General features: G+C 51.8%; 2 protein-coding genes across 23 annotated transcripts in view; both read left to right on the top strand.

The window, feature by feature from the left end:
- Positions 1–8944, top strand: part of LOC128769236 (receptor-type tyrosine-protein phosphatase F) — a 160064-nt gene extending 151120 nt beyond the window's left edge. For 19 of the 20 annotated variants that reach the window (XM_053882746.1, XM_053882745.1, XM_053882748.1 and 16 more), the window contains 9 exons: positions 843–962; positions 1025–1179; positions 1811–2096; positions 2921–3099; positions 6241–6367; positions 6722–6847; positions 7114–7268; positions 7344–7479; positions 7651–8944. In XM_053882746.1, the coding sequence (XP_053738721.1) occupies positions 843–962; positions 1025–1179; positions 1811–2096; positions 2921–3099; positions 6241–6367; positions 6722–6847; positions 7114–7268; positions 7344–7479; positions 7651–7719 (1353 nt within the window). In that variant the 3' untranslated portion in view covers positions 7720–8944. The remainder of the gene's footprint in view (positions 1–842; positions 963–1024; positions 1180–1810; positions 2097–2920; positions 3100–6240; positions 6368–6721; positions 6848–7113; positions 7269–7343; positions 7480–7650) is intronic. The other variant, XM_053882760.1, reaches the window with a different exon arrangement.
- A 3120-nt stretch (positions 8945–12064) lies between these two features.
- Positions 12065–22016, top strand: LOC128770148 (neurturin). 3 transcript variants are annotated; one of them, XM_053884453.1, is made up of 4 exons: positions 12065–12155; positions 12238–12593; positions 18926–19214; positions 20401–22016. In XM_053884453.1, exons 3-4 carry the CDS (start codon positions 18953–18955, stop codon positions 20835–20837), a joined length of 699 nt encoding a protein of 232 aa, XP_053740428.1. In that variant the 5' UTR covers positions 12065–12155; positions 12238–12593; positions 18926–18952; the 3' UTR covers positions 20838–22016. The 3 variants fall into 3 exon arrangements, with proteins under 3 accessions (XP_053740428.1, XP_053740429.1, XP_053740427.1); XM_053884454.1 differs by lacking the exons at positions 12065–12155; positions 12238–12593 and adding an exon at positions 13893–13973; XM_053884452.1 differs by lacking the exons at positions 12065–12155; positions 12238–12593 and adding an exon at positions 13915–14183.
- The last annotated feature ends 3223 nt before the right edge of the window (positions 22017–25239 follow it).

The following is a 25239-nucleotide window of genomic DNA, read 5'->3' as shown; positions in this document are numbered from 1 at the left end:
TCAGAGTCGCCCGCCTCCACCTCCGCCGGTGACAGGTCCCGTGGAGGCGGGGCTCGCAGAGAAACTCTATTGAGTGATGGCGGAACCGCTCGCAGGACAAACATATGGATTAGCAGTCAAGTCTGTAATGAATATCTCTCTGAGGTCGGGTGGCATATTCGCCCTTACGCGCTTTCATCGTGTCTGCTCTGAACTGGCGTCTCACATGTCGCCGGCTGGCCTTTAGCAGAGGACACTGGCTTCTGATCTGCACACACACCGGCCCTGCTGCACTGCTGAGGTCGGTCTGTGACATCAAACCACCGACCAACATTTATCCTCCATGAACAGCGGCGCCGTCGCGGAGGTGTCGTGCCATTGGTTGTGTTTCTCCTCAAGGAAGTCAGCGGTGTTGCATCCTCATCTCCAAAAAACAACCTCACACCTCAGTACGCATGCCAGTTGATCACATGCGACTTGTTCACGATTAGACGATCACAAGCACTTAGCTTTAGCATGCTAGGATGGGCGAGTCAGCACTCTGAGCTATCGATTCTGTCAAAACAAAAAACTATGTATTTATGTGCTAATAGCTACATTCGAACAGCACCTCAAATGTTCTTGGACATTTCCCGTCACATGGTCTCCATGCTAGCTGTTGTTGTGCCCTCGACATTGGCGTGTTTACGACATAGATTAGTAGAGACATGTAGAACCAGAATTGCTTTTGCGAGTAACAGTTGGACTCACCAGAATGTGATTTATCTTGTACTGCCACATATGGCGTCAGAAGTAGGATGGCAAGAACGTCAGTCAGGATTCCAGCCGTCTTTAGGTGACTCCACCCCCTTCTGTCCCACCAGGTGAAGTGTGACCAGTACTGGCCCATACGAGGAACCGAGACCTACGGGATGATCCAGGTCACCATGCTGGACACCGTGGACTTGGCCACCTACAGCGTCCGAACGTTCGCGCTCTACAAGGTACGATCCTGTTAAAACGACGGGGGGATTCCGTCTTCTACAAGGGACTCCTTCCATTCCAGAACGGCTCCAGTGAGAAGAGGGAGGTGCGACAGTTCCAGTTCATGGCCTGGCCGGACCACGGCGTGCCCGAGTACCCCACCCCCATCCTGGCTTTCCTCAGACGCGTGAAGGCCTGCAACCCTCCGGACGCTGGACCCATGGTGGTGCACTGCAGGTACAGGAACACTGTGACGCCAACTGGAATCACAGAACAGATCAAGGATACAGTGGGAAAATTGCAGCTCTGAAATGAGGGATAAAATACAGTCATTTTGATGATGAAAATCTCCATTGCAAGTCTAAGACTTTGGAAGAAAAATGTCCTCAAACCATGATGCCCTAATAAATAAGTGCTTTTTCAAGATGTAGATTCAAATGTTTAGAGAAAAAGGCCTAAGAAACACGAAGCTTTCTCACCTTTCGAGATGAGGACACTGAAGTGCAGCTCTTGTGTCTGCAACGATCCGACAGATATTAAAGATACAAGAGCAAACCTGCCCTCACTTTAAACTTTTACTGTCTCCTTGAACCCAAAATGGCGCGATTAATAGCTATATTTAACACTTCTGCCAGTGTTAGCAAGCGCTAAACGCTGAGTCACCGCCAGTGTGAAGACGAGATGTGAAGCTGCTGTTTTTGGAGCAGCACCTTTTTTTTTTTTTCCTCGAGACTCGGCATGGTTTCGTCGGGATGGTTCAGAGAGACGACTTCAGTGAGCCGCTTTTCTGAGCGGTAAACAGACGGTTCACCCCGTGATCCCGCCATGTTTCATGTCGCCACAACTGACGCCGCCCTCTCTCCCTCAGCGCCGGCGTGGGCAGAACCGGCTGCTTCATCGTGATCGACGCCATGTTGGAGCGCATGAAGCACGAGAAGTCGGTGGACATCTACGGTCACGTGACCTGCATGAGAGCCCAGAGGAACTACATGGTGCAGACGGAGGACCAGTACATCTTCATCCACGAGGCTCTGCTGGAGGCCGCCACCTGCGGGAACACCGAGGTGCCCGCCCGAAACCTGTACGCCCACATCCAGAAGCTCACCCAGCCGCCGGCCGGGGAGACGGTGACCGCCATGGAGCTGGAGTTCAAGGTGAGAGGCTCGAACCTTCGTCAGACGCTTCATAAATGTCTTTGAAACTGAAGTCAATTCTAATCAAAGTGACTGAAAATGGTTTCAAAAGTAATAAATAAAGTGAAAATATGATGATGGACACAAACAAAAATACAACTCAGCCAATAGTTCCACAGATACTTAAGATTTATCATCCTAAATTGAAATTATGAGCACAAAAATCTATGTATATTTCAAAGACACTGTTAAAAAGCTTCAATTTAAAGCTCATTCAAGGCAGGTATAAAACTGCACCCTACGCGGTGTGTGACTCCATCAGCACCATCCAAACCTTGCTTAGCTCCTCCCCTCTTTGGGCGCCTCTTCTTGTCTCCTCCACTCCTCGTCGCATCACCACAGGCGACTGCCGTGTCTGTGTGGTGATGTCGCAGTTGTTGTTGGGTCAAATGGAGCGGCGCAAACACCTGACCCTCAAGGTGACTCCGTCGCTCACGTCCACTCCCATCTCATGTCACACCCCTCCCGCCGCCGCTGAGCCGCGTTGTGAAAGCGTTCCATTTGAAGTGGTAATAAAGACCAGAAGGTGGCGGCGGGGAGGAGTGAGGGTCCACACACTCCTGTCCGGCCCATCTGTGCACTGGTCGGAGCCAAAACTCGCGCCCTGTGAAGCCGGCGATCATCCGTCCACCGTGACACGGAGGAGGAAAACAAACCCTCCCCTCCCCCGACGGTGAAATGATGAAGGTCAAATAAAAAGTGGTGGAACGCCAGGCGAGAGATTTTCCTCTGGTGGACGTCCAGTCGTGTTGTGGTGTGCTGAGAATGTGCTGGTGTCCCCGCAGAGACTGGCCAACTCCAAAGCCCACACGTCGCGCTTCATCAGTGCCAACTTGCCCTGCAACAAGTTCAAGAACCGCCTGGTCAACATCATGCCTTTCGAGTCCACCCGCGTCTGCCTGCAGCCCATCCGAGGCGTGGAGGGCTCCGACTACATCAACGCCAGCTGCATCGACGGCTACAGGTCAGAACCTCACTGCTGGTGACCCGGGTCGCTGTCTTGACCCCGGGGACTTCAGCCGCTACATCGCTTCACAAGCAGACTGTTTGTGTCGCAACAGTCCTGTGGAATATGAGAAACACACTCGAGAGAGTCAACTTGTGCGACACAAACACGACAAGCTCACTTCACTTCATGCTCGCGACAAGTCAGTCGAGTCATTCTACGAATCTATTTCCGAGTGTTTCTTAAGAAAATCACATGAGAGAAGACACAAAATTGTTCAGTCAGTCATGAAGAGCAAGGTCATGTAAATGTTACGGGGTGAACGGCGCAGAAATCATACTCTTATTCCACCACAACATATGGTGCAATATCAAGTGCATCATTTTCATCATGAAATGAATATTTGGTTTAAAAAAATAGGTTTTGGAGCGAAATGTTTGAGACTTTAAGTGCCCTTTTCAAATGAATGAATATTTCCTGACTCTGCATCTGTGTGGCTGGTCATAATGTTGTGGCCCAGTTTGACTCCGTGACATTGCTCCCAGACTGAAGACAAACACGGGTTTCATTAAACCTCCAGAAAGGTGGAGAACCATCCGATGGGTGTAAATTGATTCGACAGCTTTTGCGTGAGATTCTGTATTTAGGTCAGTAAATGTTTATCGTAAACATGCTGGAATCAAATGTTTGCGCTTCTTTGTGTTTATTTATATCGCACCACGGCGAGGAGCGACAAAAGTGTCACCTCTAATATTTGGCAGACGCGGTGCGGAGCGTGGCAGAGACGCCGTTTGTCGCAGGTGTGAGGAAGAGGTGGGTAGGGGGGGCGCAGGTACTCGCAGACTCGCCGTCCCGTCGGCTCTGAATTGCGTCGTGGAGGGAGGAAGATGAGGCTGTGTTTCATGTGTCGCTCCTGCCGGCTAAACAGGGCAGGGACTGATTTAGCTAAGGCCACTCAGACGTGCGCAGGGTTCTGATCCGGTCAGCGACACCCCGCCCCTCGAAATCCCCAGCAACTTTGCTCAGCGGCTAATGAGAAGTCGCTCCGCCGAGGCCGCCCTCTTCACCGCTGCCGTGTAAATAGCATAATTGCGGAGCAAGAGAGAGAGAGTCGTAATGAGGTGCTGGGGAGCCCCTCCCTCTCAGGGAAGCCTCTCACAGGAGCCTCGCTCTCGCTCAGTTGGCTGGTGTTTCACGGCCATTCGTGAGCGACGCCACCTCGGGATTCACAACGCGAAGAGGGAAGTGGGAATCCATGGCTGAGCTTCACGCAGTCCATGAGTTAGATTTACCCGAGCTGTGCCAAGTGTTGCTGCAGTCTCGTACCGCTGAAACATCTGGACTTCGTTGGGTTCCATGGACATCGCCAGTCATCTGCAGCCGCTGCCAGGTCACAGGACTGTTCCCCAGACGCTGGAGGCGACCCTGTCCTCCACGTCTCACTGCGATCCAATGCCCTGTCTCTCTTGGGTTGAGATCAGGTCCGTTTCCCGGGCCAGGTTCCTCTATCAGGAGGCATTTGATGGAACAAAACCATTCCGCCAGTAGCATCCTAGCTAGCTGGTCCGAAGAGGTCGGGACACAACGGTCCTGACCTCTGAGTCCACTGTTGCTTCATTCCTAAAGTCACAGATGGCAGTGGCACCCACCTGGGCGGGGACCTGTTGTGGCCTCTGTCATCCAGCCCCTTCAGAACCGGGGCATAAATCAAAGCCCAACAGGGGACTGCGGTGTCCTTCACCCTCGCGCCTCCAAGAAAAGCCAATAATATGCTAAGCTAATGAGAGGCGAGCCATTGATTCCTGCTCGGATGTGCAGGCGGGAGTTATAGCATTGTAATGAGGCTGAAATGAAACGCGGTGTCCTGGAGCGCTGCAGTCATGTGGGATGATGCAGGGGGCGCTGCGTGCCGCTCCTCTGGACGCGGGGACGGCGTGGTCCGAGCTGCTTTGGTTTGGGCCGGTGGTCCACCTGATCAAGCGGAGTGCCTCTCCTCGCTCTTGATGTCTCTGTGCTGTCACACTTTGCATTTGCTGAGCTGTTGCTCCCCCTCCTCCCCCCCCGCTCCTCTTCATGTGCCATCTCTTCAACAATCTGCTGTTTCTTTATTTGTGCCGGCGAAGCCGACAGCGCTTTCTAATCTCCCAGTTCCACATTAGTGCTTTCCCCGCAGCTCCGTCATTAGTGTGCAGCCGCAGCGTGTGTGCGGACGCACTGGCACTGGCACCTGGAAGCAAAGGCACATATGTCGCAGACATGTGAGGCGAGTGTGGGCCAGTGCGCTGCTGCCACCAGCCGTCCGCCCGGGGAACTGCAGCGCTCGCCAAAGTCACGTAGGACACCAGCACATCTCGGAGGATGAGCTCATCTCCAGCCGCGCGAGCGGATCGAGTGCTCGCGCTCTTTGTCTCGTGTCACAGTGAGGAATTAGCCGAGTCTCTTTAATCCCCAGCGGCCGCCAGATGAGGATCGTGTTCACGTGAAAAGTGGGGAGATGGGTCTGGATGCTGATGATGGCCAGACTCTCTGACGGCAGGTTCAAGGACACGGAGGAGTCTGAGTGCACTGTCCAGAGAGGAGGTTTGGCAGTCAGGAGGGGTTCAGCAGATCCTGGTTTGAGATGAGGTGACGGGCTCTCAGCATCCTGTTCACCAGTGAGTGTGTCTGTGGGGCAGACTGAGCTGAGCCAGGAGACCAGCCTCTCCTTGTCCCTGTGCTCTGGCTTTGACTCCCGAGTCATCCACCTTTGGAGAACCAGCAACTCCAGTCATGCTGCTGAACTTCGCTGTGCTGGTTTATATTCGCTTGAATCATGACGTTCACTTGCTTCTTCTGAAATGTCGTACAGTTTTGAGTCGTCTGTTCTGCTGTCAAAGTCTGAGCGTTATTAGTTTTATGATGATGCGATTTCTACTCAGCCGTTGCTCCAAAACTCCCCTGCTTCCTGGACGTTCACGTTCCACTGCTACTGTGCGGCGCTGTTTGCTTCCATTTATCGCCCAGTTCAGCTTCTCAATGGGCTTTTCCTGTCGCCCCAACATGACCTGACTTCACCACTGAAATACAAGCTGCATGTCTCGTCTGTTAGCCGGAAAGCTAACGGCGGTGAAGTGAGTTAGCGCAGTGCTAACATTTCTGTCCGCCTGCTTGTGCCTCCAGACAGCAGAAGGCCTACCTGGCCACCCAGGGCCCCCTGGCCGAGACCACCGAGGACTTCTGGAGGATGCTGTGGGAGCACAACTCCACCATCGTGGTGATGCTCACCAAGCTGCGAGAGATGGGCCGGGTGAGTCTCTCTCTCTCACGCACACTCACACGCACGCACGAGGTCAGCGGCTAACAAGCTATATAAGGCCAGGCCTCTCCAACACGCTCCTGCGTCACGCTCCTCAAATATTCATTCATTCCAACCTCCAGTCGGTGCAAAGGTAACGTCTTTATCACGGCAGCAGGAATGTGGCAGCAATGAGACATTCCAGTGTCAGAGTCGTTAATAATTGATGGAATTCCAGCCATTCTTTCCGTTCAACGAGAAAAAAAAAAAAAACTTTCCGCAGGTGATTATTGCTGGGAGTCAGGTTGTGCGGCTGAGCAACACCTAGTGGCTTCATCCACTCACAGAGTCCTCTGCTCTCTGCAGGAGAAGTGTCACCAGTACTGGCCCGCTGAGCGCTCAGCCAGGTACCAGTACTTCGTGGTGGACCCCATGGCCGAGTACAACATGCCCCAGTACATCCTGCGAGAGTTCAAAGTCACAGATGCAAGGGTAAGAGTGTGTGTGGGTCTGACCTGGATCCATCTGGGTGTCGGCTCCTCGGTGGATTTATGAGACGCTCGTGTCGGCTGCACTCAACGCACCGTCGGACGCAGCCTGAGTGGAAGCGTACGTGCCGCGGCAGTGTTTTATGACCCTGAGAGAGAAAGCAGCCCGGGTCCCCGGTGCCGTGTCAGTGGGCTATAAATACACCTCAGTGTCACCGCGGGACTCACAACTCAACAGCGTGAAGAGTGACGCCACTGTTCCTCCCTCAGGATGGGCAGTCCAGAACCATCCGCCAATTCCAGTTCACCGACTGGCCCGAGCAGGGAGTGCCAAAAACCGGGGAGGGCTTCATCGACTTCATTGGACAAGTGCACAAAACCAAGGAGCAGTTCGGGCAGGACGGGCCCATCACGGTCCACTGCAGGTACAGTTCTCGTGTGGAGGCTGGCGGCGGCTCATGCGGCGGAGTAACTAACCAGAGTCTCTCTTCGTCCCTCAGTGCCGGGGTGGGAAGGACCGGGGTCTTCATCACCCTCAGTATCGTGCTGGAGAGGATGAGGTACGAGGGCGTGGTCGACCTCTTCCAGACCGTCAAGACGCTTCGCACGCAGCGGCCCGCCATGGTGCAGACCGAGGTGAGGCGCTACGATGACATCACACCACTCTCCACCCATTCAAATCTCTTGTCGCGTGACGAAACACAAGTCTGTTAGCATTTTGGAAGTATTTGCCGCTAACATACGCCTGTGCTAATATTGCTAAGATGGCAAGTTGATCCTGACGATGTTGTGTTGCGCCCCCTGCAGGACCAGTACCAGTTGTGCTACCGGGCAGCGTTGGAGTACCTGGGGAGTTTTGACCACTATGCAACGTAACCACTTTCACCGAGCAGCCTCCCTGGTCAGACCTCTCAGGAGTGCCAAGTGTCCCAAACCCATCCAACCCAACACCCTCCCTCCCTCGCAGCCACCAGAGGGGACGAGAAAAGAAGGGACACCGCCCACCGTCCGCCCCCCTCATCTGCAGACTCTTGTACAGACCGGCCAACTAACTCTCCCCGATCGTCACGGCGACTGGTAGCACCACGCTTGTCTGGTTTTGACCTTGTTTTTACTCCTCATCGTAACATTCTGTCTTAAACCTTGTTTCTTTTGTTGTCATGATTGTTTTTATATACGTTCACGCGAGGGTACTTTAGCACAGGGCCGCATGTGTTCGCCACATGTCCCCACCAACTCGTACAGGAGGACCACTGAGCTGCTTTCTCGTTCTGTTGTTACCGGGCAGTTGACGACGATGCCTTCAACACTCAGAGCACAAAGTTCGCGAGAGAATCCGAGACGGAAAAGCACATGATTCTTTTTTTTGTCGTGATTTTCATCGGAAGCCGACGGCATCGAGGCCTTCATGCTCCACAGCGGAGAACTTCCTTGAGGAACCCAGACTTTTCTACCCAAAGGGTAATCAACCATACGAAGAAACACCACCCCCCCTCCCCCCAGTCCATCCCCGATCTCTGGATACAGACCCTCTCGCCTCCTCGCTGGGGGCGGAGCCATCACTGCTGTACAGAATCATTCCTGCCAGAGAAGATCTGGACTGACGTTATTTTATACAGAAATAGAAGTATAAATATATAATTATGATTGATTATATATATGTACAATTACACATAGATATATACGCAGCTTTGAGATATATTGTTGAAGATGATCAGCCGAGCGTCGGGCGCCCGCCGTCCCAGAGTGTGTGTTAATGGATCCACTGTTGTATCTACCATCGTAACTTCCGTCGGCGGGTGTGGACGACAGCACAGCCTCGCCCCCCACCCTCCCTCCCTCCCTCCCCCACCACACTCAAGCACACATCTCCTCCAGGGGAAGGCAGCGGCGCAGGTGGGCGGGAGACGGGGGAAAAAAACAAAAACGCTGGCGACAAACGTTCATTTTTACCTTGTGAATGCTTTAGTGCTGTAGGGGTTCGACCTGTTGTACACACAGTCTGTTTTCTATCTGTTGATAAAGACCTGGAATTTAAAAACTGTTGACGAAAAACAAAAACATCGATGTTAATAAAGATAAATAATTGGGTTTTTGTAAAGGTCTGTGAGCGTGACTTTTCTGCCTGGACGCCGAGCTTCAGCGTGTGTGGCCTGAAAACTTCTGAAAGTTCACTTGGACTGAAACAGGAGGTTTGTCAAACCGGTGGCTAAGAAGCCGTCAACAACACAAGCCAAGAGTGGAAGAGCAGCAGGAACCACAAGAGGCCCGGAGCTGGGTGGGTGAGCTACTTCAGGGTGACCTCCAAAACAACAGGAACCGTCCAGTTACACTGCACACGTTCATGAAACTGTCGCAGCGTCCTGGGGAAGGTTCCTTCAACTACAGCCAAAAAAGTAGCCCTAGCTTTCAACAGCAAGTCTGACGAACATGCACTGTCTGTTGCTGGTTAGATACCGGCTAAAATAAATGACCCACAGCTGGTGGCGACTTGACTGACGCGATGCATCTACTGCCACAGTCACAACTGAAATAAATCAAGCGACATCAAGCCGTTCACTGGCGCGCTTCACCTGGCGACCACAACATCCGCTGCAGCACGCGGTTGCGTCGCTCTAATCCATCCGTGTAGAACACCGAGTCACATCAGTTCCGGAGTAGACGCCGCTCATTACGTCATATTTTTTTTCTTTTCATTATTCACGCAGCGTTACATGTTTCAAAACCCACCGTAATCTGTGTAACGTAAACATTAAAGTATTATATTATTATTGTGAAATTGACTGCTCATGTCCATGTTATATTGGTAACAATGAGTAAATAACGAAATCGCCGGGTTTTAACTCCTATATAATTAGTGAAATGAATCGTTTTGGGTTGTAATTTTTTTCATAACTCAAACCAAGAACGGCAGCTTTAACACGAATTTTAAAAAAGCATCTGGCGAGATTTATCTGTAGATAAGATCGCGGCCAGTAGGTGGCGGCATTTAGCCACAGGCAGGTCGGAGTCCTCTCCTCTCGCACCGGAAACCAACACTTAGTGATGAATGCAAATCAGCTGTGACTCCGATTCGCTCATCCAACGTTTGTTTTGCAGCCGTCCAGACTGGAGCAACTGGAAGATCTCAGCATCTGAAACTGGAGCGGCCTGAGGGGCCCCGGGGCCCCGGCTCCAAATTGCCCTGTATATTTGTTCTTGAGGCAGAGATCTACCTTGTAACCGCCTTGGCTGAGAAAAGAGCTATTGTCCGTCACAGTGGGAGAAAATAGCCTCCCTCTGCTGCCGTTCCCCCCAAAAAAGCCTGTTTAGATTTTGGTTTTCTCCAAAGTGGTTTTCCAGCGGCGGAGACGACGTTTGGCCGAGCGCGAGGCGTCCAATCATCTGACCGCACGGTGAGCGAGATGAGCAGAGTGCAGTCTTATTTCTGGACTCGGTACCGACACCTCGGCTGTGTTTATGCGCCCGCTGATTGAGGGCTTCCTTAAAAACGGGGCCAGACCTAAACAAAATGTGTTGCATTCTGGGAGTCCATCAAAAGAGAAGGTTGATTCTGTTTGTGGCGACTGATGCCGTCTGGGAGGAACTGACGTCGGCTGGATTGAGAAACCAACAGCTGGTGATGAACATCTGCGAACCATAAGAGATGTTGGTCTCCACGTCCGGCTGCAGGCCGAATCCAGGGCTCAGGAGAATCCAGGAGATCGGACCACTTCTTTCCCCCATCCTCGCTCCGCACCTGCTGACCCTCGCCTTCCAGATTTGTTCAGAGCCTCAGGCCGAGACTTCGGCATCAAATCTCTACTTTCGGCAGGAGATAAAACCCGACAAAATCCATGAGCACACACGTTCCGCTGTGAGTCAAGCGTGAACTATGGCTGGCATTCTGGAGCCGTAGGAAAGCTTTTTCCATCCACATCGGCTTATCAAAGTCTGGTCCTTCTTGAACTCTCACGAGCAGTTTCCTGAGACATGATACTCTCTGGAGAGTCCTGGGTCTGTCCTGGGGCCTCCACCCCCGCGAGTCTCAACCGTCTCATCTGTGGAGCCGCACAGGACCTACAACAGACGACCCAGCCTCAAACCTTTGTAACCCTCCGAACCACAAACATTCTTGTGTTTTTTGGAAAGCAGAGCTTTGTCCTCTGGCTCAGCTCTTTCCCTACCATGAGAGACTGAGCCAAGACCTTTCGGATCTCACCTCTGACCCGAACACCATTCCACCCTACCACAGTCACAAACATGGAGGAGCGCTGAAGATCTCGGTGTGCCACAGCATCACATCATCTCCATACAGCAAAGCTTCGAATAGAGTGGACATTCATTTCGACCCTTTCACTAGTCACAAGCCTGACACGCTCCTTCAGGTGGAGCTTCAAGATAGTGACCCTCAGAAATGGCAAGTCCACCTCAGCATCTGAAGCCGGTCCTGCCTGCTGGACTTCTCCCCAGTAAGAGCTTCTCTCTCTGACAGCATAAGTCTCATGTGGACACGACTGTAAAAGGTCTTGGAGGAGATGAAGGAAGACCTTTTTTCATCAACTGGAACAAGCAAAAGAACGAAGCAGCAGAAGCCGGTGTTTGCTCCTCGACAAGAGCACCTGCAGGACTTTGTAAATCATCACCTCCTCCTCCGCGTCCCGCGTCTCCAAAGCCCCTCTTGTTTACTCGCCGCTGACCCCACACACCTGACGCATTTCCTCCAGCCATGTTTATTTAGATTGCAGTCTGGAGTTCGTGATAACTTCCAAAAGCACAACCATCTGCTGCTCATTTGCTGGAGGCTCAGCGGCTTAACAAAACGGGTTTGTCTTGGAGGTGATGTGAACGTGAGATTCTTCACGACAACAACAGCGAACATCCTTTTCTTGATCCTCCAGACCACCTGTGGATGGACTCATCATGAAAACCTCCGCTGTGATAACGTCCTCTAAGAGGATTTGCTGCTGTCTTAGCGCCGTTTAAACCAATTCCCAACTTTCTTAATTCCTCTAAAAGATTGGAAAAGACTCGCTCCGGCGTCCGCGGCCACCGGCGGGGTCGCGCAGGATGACCTGCTCTCCTGCGGCAGAAGGTGAGCTCAGAAGCATCTCTTTAGTGTCCCTGAAGCTGCAGCCCGGGAGATTATCATGTCAGGAGTAATCCGACTCGGCCCACAACCGCGGAGGAGGAGCAACAGTTGAAGGGGGGGGGAGGCAGAGAGAAGCATCAGAGAAGCTCTCTGCTCCACTCAGGGGTCCCACGCTCTCCCTCCTCACCATCTTCTCCACCAGAAAAGTTGCTTTCCCTCCCCACCGCCGACCTGCAGATAGGTGAGGAAACATTCCTGCTCTCTGGAGCTCTGCAGGGAATTTGACGTCAGCAGGAATGTTTGCTCTGTTTTGTGCTTTTCAGGTTCGTGCAGGGTCCTCAGAGGAGAAGCATGGAGATTGGCAGCTGAAGGCCAGCAGATGCCTCCTCGACTTCTGAATCCTGGATGGATCCACCTGAGCGCCACGAGGTTTGGAGGAATTCGGACCCTTTGAAGAGTTCTCCACCAATATGATCGAAGAATAAAACTTCCTGGACCTGAATCAAGTCCGGACAGCTCCCCTTCGTGCAGGCGCAGGGAGTCGTGATGAGCAGCCCTGCCTTCGCTCCCCGCTCGTGCTGAAGATGAAGGTGAAGATGATGGTGGTTTCACCCAGCCAGCACTTGCCTGTGGAGGTCAGCTGAAGACGACGCTAAGTCTGGATTAGCCGGCCCAAACGGTAAGGACACCACATCTTCTTTTGTTGGTTTAAGCCGGCAGCTTATGGGGAAGGTGCCGCTCGACAGGGATGCCTCCACCAGAGCGCCGCGAAACACACGCCGGATTATCTGTATCAACAAGCGGCCCCTGCTGGAAGCGCACATGTCAGCGGTGCGTGGCACTGAGTCACGAACTGTTTGCAGAGTGAGAACCTCTGATTGCGAGAGGCACACCTCGATTTGTTAAGAAAATAAACGTATGGGGAAACATCTCCGGGACGTTGGGAGCCGTCACCGATGTGTAACAACACGCTGACGACGCCGACGACCACACAGAGATGAACTGAAGTGGAGTCAGTCAAGTGAAAGTTCAGGCATGAAGAGTTGATTCAAGGGGAAGAGGCTGAAGCGGGAGCTGCGTCATGGGGCTGGCAGAAGTGTGACACTCGGGTTAGCGCTGACCGCGCTCGCGTGCGGCTTCGGCGTCGGGAATAGACGGATTAGGGTCCAGAATAGCAGCAGGGGAAGACGTTACAAGTCCAACGCACAAAAATGATGAGTCAAGATGTGTCTTCACAAACAGAGGGTTTTTTTAACCCCGCGACAGCTGGTATCTACAAACATTCTCAGAATCCCAAGCGGGACCTCCGAACTCCCAAATATTCAACGAGGAAAACAGAATGAGGCAGGAACGCTTGTTTTCTCATAGGAACCACATCGTTCGCCGGCTGTTTTCTTGGACGTCAGTGGAGTTTATCAATCGTCACAGGAGGAGCATTTTAATGCCGGAGTTCTCGCTCCCGTCTGGAGGAGAAACCTTTCTCTCTTTTTTTTCGGGGCCGTGATGAGATCAGCTCAGAGTAAAGTGGATCTGCGCTTCCACGTTCACTGTCTCGGGTCACTAGATTAATCCACACGAGTCCGCGAGATCGAGATCACACCGCCATTTTTAAACTACACGAAACAAAGAGTTTAATTCCGTACTTCTCGGCTCCGTCTGTTTGAAGAGCGGCGGCTCCCTCGCTAACCAGAACCAGGCTCGGCGTAACTGGTCCACCTGAGGAGGCCACCACGGCTCTCTGAAGGTCCACACTGGGGACCCTCTCCGTGGGCCGGCGCTCGGCACCTCACCCCTCAGTTAAAGGTGTCTGCCGGATTAGCGGCGACACACACACACATTAGCGGTGATCCCTGCGCTCTGCCACCAGCACCGCAGCCAGGTGTTACCCCACGTGACTGCAGATAAAGCCGGCAGGCATTAGTGCTAATCCCGCCCTGATCTTTGGAACATGTCCCTGTTACCTCTCTAACTGCCCTCCACTCGCCCGGCGCTCACTTCGGGGGAAAAGAGGAGCCGCGCGGCGCTGCCCCACAGCTCCCTCCCGTGTGCCTCAGCACAGGTATTTACGGGGTGTGTGCAGAGTATAGCCGGTCGCGTGGGCGGGGCGGAGGAATAATGTTGTGTAGGTCGAGGCCTCGGGTGGTGCAGCGCAGCGCTCGCCGTGGTTGTGTAAACTGGATTAGCTGCAGCCGTGTGATGCAGCCGGCGAAGTGGACGGACGTGGAAGGTCGGACTGGGTCTCTATCAATCTGGAATCTGTGTGTTTATGGTATGTGTGAGTCACAGCGAGGGGCGGGGGGGCATTAAAGTTTGATAGGTTTCAGCACAAGGGAACTTTTCATCCACGCGCGTCTGTGATCTTCCGTCACAGCGTTTACGCTACATTGGTCCCGGGCCAGCAGAACGAGAACAAGAAGGCCCGTCCTGTCTGACGGCTTCATTCAAAAGTCAAAACCACAGACGCCCCCTAATCCCAGAGTCTGACAGATCTCCAGTTCATCTTCCACCGTCAGTGTCTCCCTCTGGCACGAGAGCGCGGGTGGTGGAGCTCGGCAGCCACTGACCCAATTGTGGCTCAAAAACTCCATTTGATGGAGTCAAATAATGCGACCTTTGAGTGGCCGAGGAAGTCTCGCAGATGCATAATGTCTGAGGAATGGCTTTGACAGGCTGGAGGTCCTTGGCACGGGTCGCCTCAAACATCCTGGCGCTCCACACAGATGGTTTCTTCTCTGCCGCTTGTTGACAACAAACCTCAGGTGCTCTCACTCCAACGCTCCGTCGAGTCCCTGTCAGTGACGGCGGCGGGGGAAGCTTCCGACGCTCGTGTTTGGAGTGACGCTGCGCGAGAGCCTCACATTCCCCGCCGCTCCTCGCCACCCCATCTGCACTTTTATGTCTTAGAGGATGAGTTTTCCTGCTGCCGGGGATCCTCCAGGGGTCCCCCCATATCCTCTCTGTCCGCTGGACAACAGACGCGTTTGTTCCAGCAGGAAGTGGAGCCGTCCGCTGCGGTTGTGCTGGATTTACAGATGAGGAGGGATGGAAGCCTTCCTCGCGAGGTGATGCGTCGAAAGTGGCTGTCGATGGCTGTTATTAATGGAAGCTCTTCAATATTTAATAAAAGCTTCCAGTCGAGAGAAAGTGGCCCGGTGGAGGAGGGAGCGGGGTCTTGTTCATGAGTGAGGAGGGAGTCGGATTAGTGAGGAGTCGTGGTGACCAAAGGACACAGCAGGAGAGGCTCTGAGTGGAACCTCGGGCAGGCCACTGCACGTGAGGAAGCCCCGGGGCAGAGCCAGGACACACAGTCCCTCACTTGACTTGGAAGTCCCCCAGAAGGGCCACACAAGCTTTCCCTGAAGTCTGGGCCTCTGTAGCTTGACTGCTGCCCCCGCGACCTCCTGTTAGGCCTCAGTCATCCGTTCTGTTGCTTCAACACTTTCACTGCAGCAACTTGAGAATATCTCCCTTCTATGACTCAAACCTCTGAAGTATCTTTGAAACAAAAACAAGTCATGTTTTCAATTCACATCACTGGCCATAAAACTGCAGCGGACTAAAGCATGTTTTATGAATTGATTGCTCTGTAAAAGATTAACAAAGTGCGCCTGGTTAATTCAGAATCATGACTGACAAGTAAAAACGCAGCGCAAAGGAGAAGCGTCTCCAAAGCAGGAAGAACAGGGTTTGCGAGGGTCCCGACATACTTGTGTACACAAGATAGTACAAGTAGGTCACAGGCGACTGGTTAACAAGCAGACCAGGAATAATCCCATTTTACTGCGTCTCAAGAGAAGGACTTGAGAGGGAAGGAAGAAAACGAGAAAACTAAACTGCAATGAAGGTTGAGAGACGAGTCCCAGAAGCAACCGTCCCACTGACCCCTCAGAGAAAGGGCACACGCCCCGGAACCAGGTTCCTACTGGAGTCTCTGATCCAAAGGTTTCGTGACCTGAGGACGGTCCAGAGAGTTCGGGTGGTGGGGCGACCACCAGAGACGAAGCAGTCCTCATGAGGTGCCACTCAGAGGGTGGAGAATCGAGCCTCTTTCTGAGCGAGCGCGATGCGTCTGGGAGACATTAGGTCTCATCACTACCTGGTTCCTGTTCCAACGCGGATGTGAACGAGGGCCATGAATCACTCGCTGCAGCACAAAGCCTCTCTCCAGCAGATGCTTCTAATGTCTTTCTGAGTGGAGCAATTATGACCATCAGAGTGTCCCGGGGGACTCGGGCCCGGACCCGTCCCGCCCGCCCGCCCGCCGCGCTGCTTAATTGTTTTATCAGGACCGAGCTGCTGGCGCTGATTTACAGCGGCGGCGCGAAGCTGCCGGAACCTGAGGTTGAGTCATGATGTCAGACAAGGCTTTTAATTGTAAAGTAAACAATGATCTCATCCGTTACTATCAATCATGGAGGCGTTACGAGAGCCAGCGACAGCAGCTGGTGAGAAACAAGAGGCGCTTCCACCCAGCACCGCGGCGGCAACTGCGCTCGCTCTGGGGCCGCGTGGCAGGAGGTGGCGACGTTGGAGCACCGCGCTCTTCTGCAGCGACCGACCCATGTGGCGTGATGAGTCAGGGCGGACTGACGGGACTGGTCCGACCCGTTCACGTGTTGTTTATACGGCTTGGATTCGCGTGTGTTGCTTCGGAGTATTTTCCCTCCTCGCAGGCCTAAACACTCGCCGAGGTCTCGATCTGCATACAATCCTTTGTTCCCTTTGAACTGACTCAGACTTTGGGGACGGTTTGCTGGAACTGCCTCGCTGACTGTTTCAGGAATGTTTGTTTCTATAGCGGGCCAGACGACGGTTCCGTGTCTCTCAGTAAACACTCCTGTATATGTCGTCGATGACGGTCTGGAGAAACGCTTTGAGGCTAGTCTGGATTTGTTGTTAGCTCTTGCCAGTTAACGGCTTCCTGTTCTCAGGAAACGTCTTTCAAACGCGACATATTGAACCCGTACTGAAGCGCTCATGTCATCAGAAGGTGTGGTCGGTTCCTCCAGAGGACGCGGCTACGAAGCTGTTGTCGACTGTCAGTCACATTTACAAACTCAGATTAGCTTCAGCAAACGTTCAGGCCTTCTCTGAAACCACAGAAAAACATCCATCCACATTCTACTGCTTAGCTGAGGTCGGGTCGCAGGGGCAGCAGCTGTAGTGAAGAGGCCCAGACTTCAGTTTCCAGCTCTTCTGCTGCGTCTACCCCAGGGCCTCCCCCCTTGAAGACCTCCCTCAGGAAGTGTTCTCTGAAACGTCTGAGCAAGTCCCGGCCGATTAATATCATTATGACCACCCATAGGTCATGACCTGAAAACCTGACTCCACAAGTTGATACTCAATTCTCTGTTCCTAAAGTGAAAACCACAACTGGCTGCTGCATAGAGGCGCCACAGATCAGCAATGCAGACGGTTGAGGGTTCAAATTCTTTTGGCAAAAAGAGTATTCTGGGTTCAGTATGAGTCAAAACTGAGACTTGAATTTTCATTGACATAGGACTTTTTAAAAAGCATTTGTTCATAAAAGTTGCGACAGTTCTGTAAAGAGAGTTCAGTTCCCACGTGACTTGTGTAACCGAGACAGTCAAAAGATGCTCAGCGGCTTGGTTCCTCTTTTCTGTCCTGGCTTCTGTTGGAAGCAGCTACATCAGTGAGCTAGCAACACTCTGATAGCTCCTGAGGAACCAATAAAATGTAACATCAGCAATAAAGTGAAACTCTTCAGCGACTTCTCTGGCCTGGCTAATGCAAAACAGATTTCACAGAAGAAGATGACTGAGCGTGAGGTAACTCGGCGACGTCAAGCTCACCTCGTGACAGCGTCCCGTCGCTGCCTCCCTGAGGAGGGTTTTAAGGCCTCTGTCGCCGGGAGTCGAGCCAATGGAAATACACCAGAGTTTACTGAAAACTGCCTCGATGGCGACAGACTTTTACGACGTTTTTTCATCAGATTGTCTTCATCTAGCCACACAGCTACAGCGTTAGCTTTGCGGTGACACGTGTCGACAAGTCATCGGTTTGATTTCACCCCAACCCTGTAAACAATCCTGTCGATCTGTCGTGATGATGTGTGCGAGTTTCATCGGCTGCTGTCATCGTTTTAATGAAGCAACAGATTGGTGCCAAAGAACGGTGCTACGACGTCGCTTCAAAGGTTCACGCATCAAATTCTGTTTAGTTTAGTTTGGTGTAAATGTAACTGAATCCATCTGTTTGTGTTCATAAGTGAGGCAAAGAGTAGCAGACATGTTCTGTCTACGGTGAGAAGAGTTGAGCTGCAAGGTCAGTTTCGCGTCTGATCGACATCACGGACGTAGAGAACCAAAAACATTGGGATCTTTGCTGGTTCTCTTTCGTGTGTGTTGCTTCTTTAAGACTTGTTCTCCAGCATCGATGTCAAGTGTCGGCCTTCATCACAAACGGCACGTTAACCTGGGGCACCGCGTGACCAGACTCCCAGACCTGGATCTGTCCATCGCTGGATAGACTTATGTTTTAAGAAACAGAAGCGAGGTGCAAGTCATTTGACAAGAGCACGAATCACAGCGACTCTTCCCATTAATGCGCGTCGTCTTCGAGTCTTCTTGGAATTGGGGCTAAACAAGGTCGCTCCAACAACGTCGACCTAAAAAGTCCTCACGAATATTCCGTCCTCTCCGGTTTCGGTGAAACTTCAGAGAGGTGTGATCAGAGGTAAAAGGTTCCAAAACTCATCAGCTTCGTTCCAAGAAGGAAATTGCGGTGATGTTATTTTTTTTTCTCTCACTTCTGTCAATGCTCTTTAAACACACGGCGCATTCTCAGGTGTCGGCGAGCAAAGTGGCAGATCAGGAATCCACTTAGAGTGAAATTGAGCTGACAGCCATGTTAGTGCCGAGTCAGGGAAAGTAAACGGACGGACGTGACGGAGGAGTCCGGGATGAGGGATGTGGATTTGTCAAAGATGTGTCGCGGCACGGTCGCTGCACCGTTCTGACCATCTCTCTCTCTCTCTCTTTCTCTCCGCAGAGTTTCAATGCTCCTCCACGTTCTAAGATGAAGTTATGGAAAAGTGCTACTTTCGCCTTCATGCTCTGTGGTGCAGCGCTCTCCGTCCTGCTTGTTAAAAACATGGCCACTCTCGGACACTCCAAGTCAAAGACCAGAACGCGGCACTCGTCTGCATCGCCGTCCAAAACCTCGCTGTCGTCGGCCTCGTCGCTACACTCGGCCGCGGTGGGATCCTCGTCCCGGTCCCTGGGTGGTCTACGCCGCCGCTCCCGCTCCACGGACAACATGAACTCTCTCCTGTCAGAGTGTAAGATAAACCCTCTCCGATGTTATCTGCTCCCAGATAAGGTGTTGTGTGAAACGGCGGGAGAGGTTTTGACAGACTGGATGTTTACAGAGCAGGTTTCAGTGTCGCGCTGCAACCTGCGCTCAATTAGAACCTCATCGTTCACCAGGGTCGTCTGCACTGACCCGGCCCTGACAGTTTCAGACTGTTTCTAACAGCTCACTTCCAGAGGACGTCAACGCAGAGAACTTCCATCACCATTTAAACAATGCCCTCCTGGCTTGGCACATGTGAGCGGGAACTGCAGCGCGGTCGCGGCCTCTCACTCAACGCTTAGCATTCTCCAAATAACTCTCAATTCTTTAGTGCGAAAAGCAGACGCCGTGGAAAACATCGACAGGAGCATTAGAAGCAGATGCAAACATCAAAGGACCCTGCAAACACCAGACCAGTCTTTAAGTGAGTTGATGCAGCTAATCGATCAGCCAACTTGCTGCCACGTCGAGTTAGAGCGGCACGAAACAGCCTCCCAGGCGCAGCAGCGTCTTCACAGAGGAACCATGACTGAAACAGTTGGAGACAATGTTTACCGTAAACACGACGGTCCCGTCTCGCGGCGGTCGACCGATCCAAACACTGTTTTGGCGCGGCGTTAGCAGCTACACTAACTTCTCCGCTGCTTCTCTGCCCACGAGAATTTACGCCACAATTTTGTGAGCGATTGACTCAAAGTCATATCCATCATATTTCTACTTGACTGCTTTCTGTTCATTTGAAACCGCAGTGAATCAAATTGCGACGCCGTCTCTGATCCATTCCATTAGATCATCAATGACTCGCACTTCCGAAGGCCCTGCCACCCCACTTGTGACGCCACCTGTCACACACAATACAAAAAGAGAAGTGTATCTTGCTTGAGTTGCTGACATTGTTGTCAACGCAACTTCTGATAGACGTTGCTGAAGAACACTTTTCCCAGTGAAAACGTTCATTGACGAAGTTCCATCAAAGTTTCCCGCAGTAACCGCAACAACGAATTCAAATTCCTCTCCACCAAGAAGAGTCAATACAAAAAAGAAAACGTACTGAAGTTTCTGACACTTTTTGGACATAAAATCAGAGTGCATTCTGCAGGCTCACCACTAGAGGTCTCACAGCTGAACAAAAGCAAGTAATTCCGATATGTAACTCTCCTTCTCTTGGGCAGTTTCCACCATATTCCAGAGCTTCACGGAAGGCGAGCTGCAGCATGTGGTCGGCACCTTACTGGACAGGAAGCGACGGAAGAGCTGGCGCCGCAGCGAGAGCCAGACCCGCAGGACTAAGCGAGCCCGCAGGCCGAAGCCCTGCTCTCTGAGGGAGCTGGAGCTGACGGTCAGCGAACTGGGTCTGGGCTACGACAGCGACGAGACGCTGCTGCTGCGCTACTGCAGCGGCAAGTGCACGGCCCACCGCCACAACTACGACATCGCCATGAAGCACATGACGGAGGGCGGCTTCCAGAGGAAGGGCCGCAGAGACAAGGTCAGCAACGGCCCCTGCTGCCGGCCCACCGCCTTCGAAAAGGACTTCTCCTTCCTGGACAACCACAGTCGCTACCGCACCATACAGAACGTTTCAGCCAAGCAATGCGGGTGCGTATGACCCGCGGCGAGACTCGTCGCTCCAGCATGCTGCTCAGGGGAAGGAGTCAGACCCGAGGAGACGGGAACATGGCTGCCACCTTTCTTGTTTTTTTTTTTACTGAATGTGTGGACGAGAATGAAGACGACAGAGAGTGACTGTTCAAATGTCCGTGTAGTAACACTGTAAACTGTGGCATGACGACAACATAGCAACGTGCGATATCTTAGTTTTAGACTCTCGATGACGAGTCAGGAGGAATAGACATTGCTGTTACGACACTTCCTTCTCCGGGGTCACATGGTTTACATTACTCCACATCATAAAAGTGCTTGACCATTTTTCTAAAAACAGGACAAAATTGCGTTTCCCGTTTTTGGACCGATCCAAAAGTCGGTCGCTCCAAGTTTCTCTTTGTCATTGCAGTGTTATTACACAGGTAACAACTCAAGTATTATCCGAATGTGACCATGAGAGAAGGTTGTGCGTTTTGTATATCCTTGTGGCGTTTCACGACCAGCTCCCAATCCTCTTGGACCTTCTGGTCGGGATCCGGGCAAATACTCACCAGCCTCCTGACATTTTTTAGCGCTCATCCCGAATAATCCTGGACGGTAATTACCCATAATCCCCGGGAATTATTCCCCTCTGCCAAAAACTGGGCGAGTCAATCCCGCTGATGGACTCGCAAACACATCCAAACTAGTTCCAGGTGATGGAGCTTCTCCGGTGTCGACTCTGGATGTAATTTGTGAAAGTTTACACTGGGAGGTAATCTGAGGCGAGAACGGAGTCGGGATCTGGAATTGCTTGTGCACCCAACCATAAAACCCAGAACTAACCAAAGAGGCCGAGGCTTTTATTGGCCCGTCACACGCCTGCTCCTCCTGTGGCCTGGTGGAGCCTCTGGGCGTCGGAAAGAATAAGCTGTTGAAAGGAGCGTTTCACTTTCAGCCGACGTTGCTAGCTTTACAGCATTTTAACTGCTTGCCTGAAGTATCAGAAGTTACGTTTTCGTGTCGTCGTGTTCCCGAGGAGGTGCGGAGCGGGGATGCAGTGCATCTTTGTCCTAGTTGATATTTATTTGGGAAGTAAATTATGGATGTGCATATTTATTTAGATGATCACACAGAAATGGGACGGCTTATTATGACTAAGCTACTGTGCCAAAACAACGTTTTTATCATTTTAACATTCTATACCGACTGCTGAATAAACATTATTTCAGACGCGCTCGTCGTCTTTTCTTTCACTCTCTTCCTCACTTCTACTCGGCTTTACGCGAGACGTTTTTTAGTCTTTAGTATCCAGCATCCAGTCCAGCGTTTTTCAACCGGGACACTGTCAAAAAACATACAGAGAACTGTTCAAATGACGAAATATATGGAAAAAAACTCAGTCATTTTATGTGTAATGGGGAATGACTCTGAAGTACTCGAATACAAGTACTCGTACACAACTCCTTTTGTAACAAACTGGTGGAAAGTCATCTCAGTTGAGCATCTTAGCAACTCTGCGGTTCAACTTTCTCATCCTTCATCAAGTCTCTTCACAACGGCATCTTCTTTTCAAGTTGTGGCAAATTCCGAGTTCGTTCTTGACAGAGACAATCTCCGCTGGCTGGGAAACAGTTTGTCAGTCATCAAGCGTTGAAGCCGGTGATCTTCGTGAGTTGACGAATGACTTGGAGGGCTGCAGCTGGCCCCCGGGCCTCGAGTTCGCCGCCGCTCACATTCACTCACGATTTCCACATGATGTCAGGACCGAACCTGCCGTTCACCTCCGACAAGTCTGAAGGTCCTGATAAGGTTCCCCACTAAAGGCAGCTTCAGAAGAGAGGCGTATTTCAACTGCACTTCATCACATCTCAGCCAGCAGCTTGGCCAAAGGTAACTTCTCCTGTCTGCGTAAATATTTGTGTCATCAGAGGGAAAATGTCTGCGTCATCGCCAGCGCTTCCACAACAGTCCTCACAGCCTGAACCCAGCCATTCTGCGGTGACTGCAGTGGTCACTGCCACGTCCGTGACTCAGAGTCTGAGTGGTCAGAGATGAAGATGCGGAGGTCATGTGACGAAGGTTGGAGGCCATGTGACGAAGGTTGGAGGCCAAGTCAGGGCAGTTTGGAGATGTGAAGAGGAAAGACAGTGTTGGACCTCGAATGTTGGAGGTGAAGAGAAGAAAGGAAGAGGAGCAGCGAGCTTCAGGATGACGGTGGAGGACCTCATGATAGGTGTTTTTGATACATATGTGGAGAGGAGAGTCAGTGTTGGACCTAGAATGTTGGAGGTGAAGAGAAGAGAGGAAGAGGAGCAGGGAGCTTCAGGATGAAGGTGGAGGACCTCCTGATGGGAGGTGTTTCTGATGCATATGTGGAGAGGAGAGACAGTGTTGGACCAAGAATGTTGGAGGTGAAGAGAAGCAGCAAGGTTCACGATGAAGGTGGAGGACCTCATGATAGGTGTTTTTGATACATACGTGGAGAGGCGAGACAGTGTTGGACCTAGAATGTTGGAGGTGAAGAGAAGAAAGGAAGAGGAGCAGCAAGCTTCAGGATGAAGGTGGAGGACCTCCTGATGGGAGGTGTTTCTGATGCATATGTGGAGAGGAGAGACAGTGTTGGACCTAGAATGTTGGAGGTGAAGAGAAGAAAGGAAGAGGAGCAGCGAGCTTCAGGATGAAGGTGGAGGACCTCCTGATGGGAGGCGTTTCTGATACATTCTGACATAGGAAACTTTTGTTGGAGGAGGGGATGTTCCCACGCCAGCCGAGAGCTTCCTCCACCTGGTCTAAGTTCCTTCCAGCTGGTTGTGCCTGGAAAGGCTCCAGCAGCAGTCGCGAGGGGAACATCCGAGAGAGCAGCGCGGCATGTGTTTGTGTGACTACTGCAGGAGACGAGGAAGAACAGAGCACGGTGGGGTTTGACAACAACATCGGCGCTGTATGTTCGTGAGTTTGACATCAAACTGGGCTTCATGTACAGGAAGCCAGATTGTTGCCACATGACAGCGGGGAGACTGGTTGGCATCAGGCGGCGCCGCTTCACCCAAAGATTGATACAGGCAGGTTTATTCAAGACCGTGTTCATCCATAAAGTGGACAGATCCTCCAGCACCTGTGACCAACCCAAGGCCCGGGGGCCAAATGTGGCCCACCGAGTCATTTGTGCGGCATTTGAAACGCTCCAAATCCACCACACGTCCAAAAATTCACAAAAACAGGACCGGTACAAGTGGAGCAGAACCCTCCGTGACAGGTGGCCCAACAACTCGCCACAGGATTATGTGGCGCTCCTCTCTACTCCCACTTGAAGTAGCCTCACTCTGAGCTGATACTGATTCTAACTGGCTGCTAACTGGAATTCGGTGTTACACTTTCGTTTTGGACTGTGTGTGAAACGTAGGCCCCTTTTGTGATTGAGCCCTTGATGGAACGATGAGAAAGTAAAACACCTTTTTAACTATTTATAAATATACAACAGCTGTTCCTGCCTTGTTGAGCATTTTTTTATGTCAGTCATTTCTATTGTTATTCATATAAATTCCGGTTATATATTTTTTCAATAATGTGTTTACGTTTTGGTCACAGAACAAAATCCTTCCCTTTTCACTGACCCTGTTTGTCGTCTGAACCGGCGCCGTGGAGAGGAAACTCTGGCTCGTAACAGAAGTGAAACCACCATTCCAAATATTTGCATTTCCCTGTCAGTCCACAGCACAATACCACTACAAAGCTCACATACTTCAGCGTGGAGCCCTGACACGAACGTACATGAGCGAGGACATCAGCCCTGATCCACGATCATTGGCAGGATCTGCTGACTCCACCACCACAGACAAAGCCCGACATCAACTGGACGGCAAAGACATGGACACCCAGGGTGAAACTTGTGGCTCCCCGGTCCAATAACAACAGCTTGCCATCTGTTTCACATTCTGAAGTCCGTTTTACGTTTAACTTCAGGATCTGCTGCTCCAAGTTGGAGCATAGGCTGGAACCAATAGTGGGGGGTCTTGTTCACAAGTGCGGGAGCATGAAATCGGGTTGGCTAAAAATAACAAAGCGGAAAACGAAACAAACGGATAACACACGACGTGTCATGGAGGTGGTGAAGAAAGAGCTGAGCCAAAAGACAGCTTTCTACTCCCACCTGTGGCCGACTACCTGGTCGGGCAGGTGCTGCTGCCCCCTCGACTTGACCCAATAAGTCCTGGGAAATGATCCTAATCCACATACAATTCTTCTGAAGAGCTAAGTGAAACCACACTGTGCGACGCTTCATTTCTTCTGTGATCCGAGATCATACGCTCCTTATACAACCCTCACAACAATGTTTTGGTGACCGGCCCCTGGTGTCACACGTGCGGAACAAACCAGCACGGAAGCAGCCACAGTTACACAACTGGAGTTTCACGGCGCAATTG

This window comes from Synchiropus splendidus, chromosome 13 (genome assembly GCF_027744825.2).
Source record: "Synchiropus splendidus isolate RoL2022-P1 chromosome 13, RoL_Sspl_1.0, whole genome shotgun sequence".
NCBI lineage: Eukaryota > Metazoa > Chordata > Actinopteri > Syngnathiformes > Callionymidae > Synchiropus > Synchiropus splendidus.
Note: the sequence above shows the minus strand (reverse complement) of the source record. Positions and strands in the feature narration are given on the sequence as shown.